Source organism: Seriola lalandi, unplaced genomic scaffold (genome assembly GCF_002814215.2).
Source record: "Seriola lalandi dorsalis isolate HSWRI2012SDOR001 ecotype SW California unplaced genomic scaffold, Sedor1 jcf7180002054476, whole genome shotgun sequence".
In the NCBI taxonomy this organism is placed as follows: Eukaryota; Metazoa; Chordata; class Actinopteri; order Carangiformes; family Carangidae; genus Seriola; species Seriola lalandi.
Window position 1 is genome coordinate 2,747,874 of NW_019525029.1, and position 7,828 is coordinate 2,755,701.

Genomic DNA, 7,828 nt, shown 5'->3' on the forward strand with positions numbered 1-7,828 from the left:
TATATATTTTTTCTTTTCTTTTTTTTTCCTGTCTTCAGTGAGTAGATGTTTCAAAAAAAAAGAAAAGTGACTGACATTGTGGTTTATTATTACAATAGCTACAGAGTTGTAAAATAATGCAGTTCAATAATACAGCATAGCAGTGACCTAGTAAGCACTGACAAGCCGTTCTTTGGGCCAGTCAGTAGCAGCACTTATCCAAGCCTTTCCTGCTGTAATTAGAGATAATTATATCCTTGACGTGCACTTTGTTCTCTTGGTAGAAAAGGTGAAATCTAACCTCCTCTCGGGGGCCGCTCTTGATGAAAAATGCATACAAATCAGACTTGTAGAGAAGAGTGATGGGTCATATTTAGACAAGCCTGTCCTGTCAGCACGGTGACAGCCATTCACATGTCACTATGTTGAACGGTGCTTCTATAACTCAGACGTCTATGGACTGTACTGGGTCAAGTCTGTTGACAGTATCTCAGTTCTTCAGAGGGAGGTCATAAAGAGGGATTTAGTTACCAAAGGAAGATGGAGGGGAAAAAAAAAAAAAAATCAAATGGGATCCAGATTCAAAATGGGTGGAGTATTGTGCAGTGTGAGAGTGAATGTGAGAGAGAAAGCCAACACAGAGAAAAAGTTGTCTTAATGACTGACATCATTACTGCGTCACCTCGTCAAGATGCTGTGGCAAATACATGCACACAAACCGTGACACAGTCTGCGTTTTTGTGCACACGGGTATGTACGACAGGACTGGAATTCTCATATTGTGCTGTGTGTTTGCACATGTGCATATCTGAATGTACACAAGGAACTGATAGCCTTTGCATACATGTCTGCCTGTGGCTGGGGGAAAGAGGGGCTTGGTGTGGGGTTTGGCAAGGGGACAGCGCACGAGGGGAGTGGGTTTGGAGGGAAAGAGACGGTTGGTCGAGAGGACTGGAGGTTTGTGGAAATGGCTAAGAGCAAGGGCATGGGCTGAAGGAGAGGAGCCATGGGGAGAGGGCGGGGCTTGAAGTGGGCGGGACAGGGTGAGGGGAAGGGCTGATTTGGGGGCTGCCTTCTCTCTGACCTACATTTCAGCCAGCCAGAATCAACACAGCTGCTTGCAGGCTGGGGAGGTGGGGATGCGTCTAATGTGCGCGAGCGCACACACACACACACGCGCACACTGAAGCAAGACTATTGACCAACTTACCACACACAGAGGTGCACAGAGATATTTAACAAACCCCAAGATGTGCAAGGTACAAAAACCGCTGTCCCTCACTCTCACAAGAAGAACCAGGTCTTCACGGTGCAGCTGCACGAAAACTGCTGCATGTAACCAGGTGTGCAACCCTTTTATCTTTGCTTTTATAAACCAGAAATGATGACAGTAAACAGCATGATAATGTTACTAAGGAAACTGAATAAAGAATTTCAATAGGAATCAACATCTTTGCAGTTAAAACCACAGTAACATTGACCCTAAGCAAAACCCAGTCAAAGTGTGATGTAGCAATTTATAGCACAGCTTAGTTCCTTTTAAAGATACAGTGCTTATTTAGTCACTAATGAACTAGAACTGTGATATCAAAACACTCAAGTTTTAGTGGCGATAATATGAAAGGGGCAGAGTGTTTACACTTCACGTGTGACATCAGTCTTGATTCAGATAGAAGTGAGATCTCAGGCATCTGGCTGAGCAGTAATGAGGCCTTTGAAAACTGCTCAGGCGCCATCAACAAGCCACAAAAGGTCAGGTATTAGCCAAACAAACAAATGTGGATATCTTGTGCTGCTATTTAAGGCATGCCATTAATAATCTGCTGGATTGAAGGACTAAAACAAACCTGATGATACCAACACACTGAGAAACACAATCAAACAAACTATTGACAGCAGGTGGCAGGCAGACCAGTACGGAGGCATCATCCACAGATGTGCTTACACCTTGGTGCTACTGCTCATGGAAACTTCAAAGCAATGCTGTAATGAATAACTGACCCAGAAACAGTCGTCAACAAGAGTTAACAGTCAACAGCACTTGATGACTCGGGATTATAAAACCTCTTCTAGAAAGAATAGAACCGTAAAAAAAACAAAAGAATAACAAAAACAGATAGACTTACATGCCTCTTGTTTGCATGCTTCAAATGTGTGGAATAAACAGCAAATGTCTTCTCCATCCTCACCTTGTAAATACATTTGTGCTGGTCGCTGAGAACGCCCCTGTCCTCCTCCTCCTCCTGCTCTTCTCCATGCTGCCTGTCCTCTTTGCCTTGTTTTTCCTGAGCGAAGAGCCGGCGCCGGCCCGCTTTGACCTGAGCCTCCAGCTCCTTCAGATGGTGATACACTCCATTGGTGCGCTGGTGCCCTGTTCCCCCTCCCACTATCCCACCTACTAACCCATTCTTGGGCTCATAGCGTGGCAGGACCAGAGCACTAGGTGTTGAGGAGTCCAAGAGACCCTCCAGAGGGCCCCGGCGCAACTCCAGGTTCTTTTTCTCCTGCAGCACCTCGGCCTGCAGTCGGAGGCGCTCCTCGGCGCTAAGCGAGTCATAGGAGAGGATGTACTGGAGGTAAGCCTCCTGCAGCTTGGCCAGCCGGTCCTGCGCTGACTTAGGGATGCGCAGAAGGTCAGCCAGCTTGGTCCACTTCTTCAGGTCCATCACCTGCTGCATGCCGCCCATGTCATTGATGAGCTGGAAAAAACGTGACAGGTCCACTTCACAGCCACCTGTGCAGAGCAGAAGGACAAAGAAGAGGTTAGTTCAGAGAATGTGTCCACAGAGAAGTCGTCTATGGACACATGTCTAAACTAAAAAAAAAAAATCAAATCAAATCAAGAACACTGCCATCTTGGAGCATCTGCTCCTGTGGCTAAATATGCCATTTCCTCTAGCCTATTTCATTTGATTTGAAACAGCCAGTTGAGTTATCAACTTTCAAAATGATCTGAAACATCGCAGCACTAAAACAGAGACACAAATTACTGCTAATGCAGAACTGATCTGCTTTGCACAGTAAAGGAAGTCATCTGGAACCAGGGCATCGTGGCTGGCTGAAGTCACTGGCTGCCTGGTCTCTCTGGCTGGCAGCCACATAGCCGTACTCACACTGGGCTAATCTGTACACAGCTGTATACAAACGCTACAAACTCATGCACAACACCAAAACTAGTAAACTAGTGTAAAACTAGTAAAATTCAATGGCAAAGTATCTGCATTCATGGGCTGCACACATACACCATTTGAAAAGCACGCGCACACACACACACACACACACTCCGTCTGAAGAAGGGCTGTTTAAATGTTCATAAAATGCTGATGTCATTGTGAGAAATGGAAGGTAACAAGGCAATCTGGGGAAATATTGTTTTTGCAGCCTGTCAGGCCCCTCGCCGAGTTGTTCCACATTGTTATTGTCGTCTATAAACAGGAAGATAAAATCAGGCAGAGCGCCACTGAAGCTTTCAGAGCACCACTCATACCAATGGAAATAGCAATATTTTTCATGCTTGCTTACTGGCTGCTTTTGTCGTGACTTTATATAACCCGGACTGATTGACAAAGCAGTTAAAAACTGCCGGATACCGAGAAGGTAATTGTGCATTATCTTCTTCTGATGTGTGTCAACAAGACGGAGAGGAGGCCTTAGTTAAGAAACGGGTTTAATTTACTCGAACTAAATTCTAAATTAACTTCAGTTCCTCTGTGGCTTATTGCTTAATTAATCAATTCAAGTTATTATCACTATTCTTTTTTTTGAGTTGTGTTGTCTCAAGGGCCGTGTGTTCGTTCATATATACCCTTGTGTGTCTCACTTACCAATGACAGGCGGCTCATCCATGGTAATGCCCTGAGATTTGAGGTGCTTGCGGATGCAGGCCAGCCGCTGCACGTTGGGGCCCCAGCGCCGGCCCAGCATGTGGACCCTCTGCACCTGTGTAACAAAACGCATCTCCTCGCTCAGCTTGCACTCTGGCCGCCAGTCTGGAGGTGGGACCACACGGCACATGCCAGCCGCCTCGGCCTGTTCCCTCACCGCGTCCAAGTACACCAGGGGGTCCTGGAACTCTCGCGGCGCTGGCCGGAAGACAGGGACTTCACCCAGCGCTGCCCAGCCCTCTGGCCTGCTCCGCTGGCGCTCCCACTCCTTCTCCTGCTCACGTTCCTTCTGGCGCGTCATCTCTTTCTCACGCTCCCACTCCTTGTCACGCTCAGCGGGCCGCAGTGCTGCTGGTTTGAGCTGTCCGGGGCTGTTGGTGGAAGTAAGCAGGGAGGAGGTGGTGGAGGAGGAGGACACAGAGGTTTGTTGGGGGTCTGAGGTAGTGCTGGCACGACTGGGGTTCTGTGGGTGATTCTGGCCTGATGAGGGCGAGGAAGAGGAGGAGTTCCGACCATGAGACCTGCTCTGCTGCTGCTGTGCTTGTCGTATCAACATCAGCTTGCCGGCCGATGCCCGCTTGGGTCGCTGGTTCACCGGCTCCGTATTGGCTGCTGGTGTAGAAGGAGTTGGGGTTTGCTGAGGAGGGGGAGTAGGAGGTGGGGTAACAGGTGGAGTTTGTTTAGGAGACAAAGGTGTTTCTGATTCGTGTCCATTAGAAACTGGAGTGGTAGGGGTGGTGATTTGCGTGGCAGCTTTCTCTTGATTGGCCACCTTCTTGCTGCTGCTGCGTGTCTCCAGAGGAGTCGGTTGAAGCTTGGCCTTCTTTGCCTCAGTGCCAGTGGTTTTGGCTTTCTGCTCAACAACCCCTGTCCCCACTGAGTTGAGCACTACCTCCAGACGCCGCTTGGAGTTACGCAGTCCCTCTCGACCTGGACACTCCCCCTGGCCCTGCTGGCACTGTCTCTGCCCATCCTCCTTGGCCAGGGTGTTGTGCCGCTGCCCATTTAGCCTCCCGTTGAGGCGGGCACCGGCAGCCACATTGTGCAGCCCATTGGATAGTAGCACCTGTTTGCGGGTTTTTGCATTGCTGTGGTGGGCTGGTGCCGCTGCTTTTCCTGAGTTGGCCAGCCCATTGCTGGCTGCTGGCTGGCTGTGCTGATTGTGATTGTTCGCTGACGATGGTGCCGAGGCGGCGCTGTTGTGTTTGTTGCTGCTGCTGAGTTTGGTTTTCTTGCCCAGTTCTTTCTGTTTGGCTTTGGTGTAAGTGACGTGGCCCTTGGACACGGTGGCTGTGTACTTCTTCACAGTTTTGGACGGCAGTCGGAAGTCGCGGCTCTTTTTGGCACCACCGACAGCTTGTGCCGAGCCCGCCCGCGTCAGCCCGTTCACTTTAGAGACCTGTGACAAACAGAAAGAGCGGGAGAGAGATGGGACACATTAGATGAGCAGAATAAATCATTTTAGCACAGTCATGTATTTCAAATACAAGCGAAATGTGTTAGAAAACAGAAATCTTTGCTGGAGAGCGAATGGGGTAATATGTTAACAGAGCTTAAATCTCTGAAATAATCCATTCTGATCAGATCTCTGTTGTGCTGTGTATTAGGCAAAAATACTATTACACAATACAAAGAATGTAATAAAAAAGTACAACAAGAAGATACATGCAGCAGTATTGGCGCACACACACTCCACAATGAAGAGGCCAAACACTCAGCTGCTAGCTCTGCAGTTAAACATTTGGCCAAAGCTATTTGTGGAAACTTACACTATTCATTAGAGAACCAATCAACTGTCTAGATTACTATACTTTCACATGCAGTTCACTTTTGTGAAACTGCAGCCCAAACTACTGTCAAACCCACATCCTGAGATAAACAACAGTTTAGAACGGGTAGGAAAAAAAAGAGAGAGAGAGGGAAAGCAGGGACGGCTCCATGGTCTCCATTAGCAGACGGCTGGACAGTGTGAGGTAGGAGGTGGGGTCATTGGGATGGAATAAAATTCCATTTCAGCACAAAAAAAAAAAACAGCCTTTTATTTGCTATTGGTTTTTTTAAATGCTATAATTCAATTTTTGTGCTATGAATAAAGGCTCGGCCTGTGTGTTTATGTGTGTGCATGTGAGAGAGTTGGAGACAGGGAGCAGGCGAGTGTGTATGTGCGTGTGTGTACGTGCGTGTGTGCATGTGAAGTCTTTGAGGCCCCCAGCTGTAGATCAGAGTTTTGGTACAGTGGTGTCTGGTTCCATGGCCGGCTGGCTGGCTACAGCTGTGGGAAGAAACATGGCCACCCTCTCCCTCAGTGGACAGAGCTTTATAGCTGCTTCAGTGCACATTAAAAACCACTGTGTATTTCTGTCTGTCTTTCCATCTGTATCGGCCTTGCAATATGGCTTTATCTGATGTACTCTCTCTCTTTCTCTCTCTCTCTCTCTTTTCTCACCTTCACTTCATTTCCATCATCATCCACCGATATTTTGCCTGTATGCATTTCCAAGAATATCCATTTCTCTCTCTCCCTCCTCATCTCCATGTTTTCATGGCCCACTTTCAGTGCTGCCGGGAGTTTCTCATTCCCTCTTCCTTCTCCTTCTCTCCTTTCCTTCTGATTGGTGTGTGTGTGTGTGTGTGTGTGTGTGTGTGTGTGTGTGTGTGTGTGTGTGTTGTGTGAGAGAAGGCCTGACAGTCTTAGGAACTCTTGTGAAGTTAAAGATCACTATTTGGTAGCCAATATCTGAACAGGCTGAGCTGGAGGTCATGTTTCTGTAGTTGTTTGAACATAAAGTGGGTATTTTTTTTCCTTCTGTATTTGGTCACATTTTATTTTGAAAATATTCTAAAGCAAAAGCAAATTTGATTTTGTTTTTTGCATTTCTTCTCAAATTTCTAAATCATCCAGCCAAAGTAGGTAAAGCAAAAGCCATCATAGAGCCCTGGTCGTCATTAGAAAACATCTAAATTTGCATCGATAATCAGGTGTCGCTGCTGTCGATCTACAGTATCAGTGAGACGCTCTGTACAGACCAGCTGACGCAAGAAATGAGGGAGGATGGGAGAGATGGAGTTATTAATCACAGTCGGGGCGCCACAAGATGGAGGTGACAGCCGGCCCATTGACAGGTTTGCCTTTGAAGGGCTCTTGTGTCACACTTGTGTGTGTGTGTGTGTGTGTGTGTGTGTGTGCGTATGTGTGCGTATGTGTGTGTATTGTGTGCATGCGCATGTATTGTATTGTGTTCGTCTCAGGTGGTGGGGGGCCAACACAAAGACCAAGCCATTAAAAGATAAGGGGGACTGAAACCTAACCCTGTCTCCGTCAATCACTCCCCTCCAACACACACACACACACACACACACACACACACACACACACACACACACACACACGTCCTCCCAATATAAAAACAAGGGGTGACAAGGTGAGAGTGAGGAAAGACAGCACATTTGCAAAGGGGTGAAAGAGAGATTGAAAGAGAATGCAGCAACAATGTGAGTGGATAAAGGAAGGCTGCACAGCGAGCGCTGCCAAATAAGTACAACTGTTTCCATGTGATACATAATATATTTTGTGTCACACATAATGTTCACTTGGCAGAAACAAGCTGCACAGTCACTATGATTTTATCTATTTAAGAATTAATTATCAATCTGACACATAAGCTCACAACTGACTTATTTCTTATTGTTTCATTTGCCAAATCAATACAAAGTCCAATATGTGTGTTTATTTAGCATTCCACTGATGCTGAGAGAGTAACTAACTGCTAAAGCAGCAGTTGTCCAGACAGCTGCTATATTTATCCAGCCGCAGTTTGCTGACAAAGCGTCGAGTCCAAGAGACACACTGTCATGACCACTTCCTGCCACAGGAGGGCTCAGCGGACCGGCGGTCTTTAGGGGGGCTCGGTGAGTCTCCCTCACTTTGCTCCCTTTAATTATTTGGTCTGGTAGAAAAGGAGGAT

The 7,828-nt window shown here is 47.2% G+C and overlaps 1 protein-coding gene across 1 annotated transcript in view; it reads right to left on the bottom strand.

Moving 5' to 3' along the window:
• jarid2b (jumonji and AT-rich interaction domain containing 2b) overlaps window positions 1-7,828 on the bottom strand; it is a 104,968-nt gene that overhangs the window by 7,435 nt on the left and 89,705 nt on the right. Inside the window, exons 7-8 of the mRNA XM_023412137.2 lie at window positions 3,804-5,262; window positions 2,169-2,713 (exon numbers count right to left, since the gene is read on the bottom strand). Of these exons, the coding sequence (XP_023267905.1) occupies window positions 2,169-2,713; window positions 3,804-5,262 (2,004 nt within the window). The remainder of the gene's footprint in view (window positions 1-2,168; window positions 2,714-3,803; window positions 5,263-7,828) is intronic.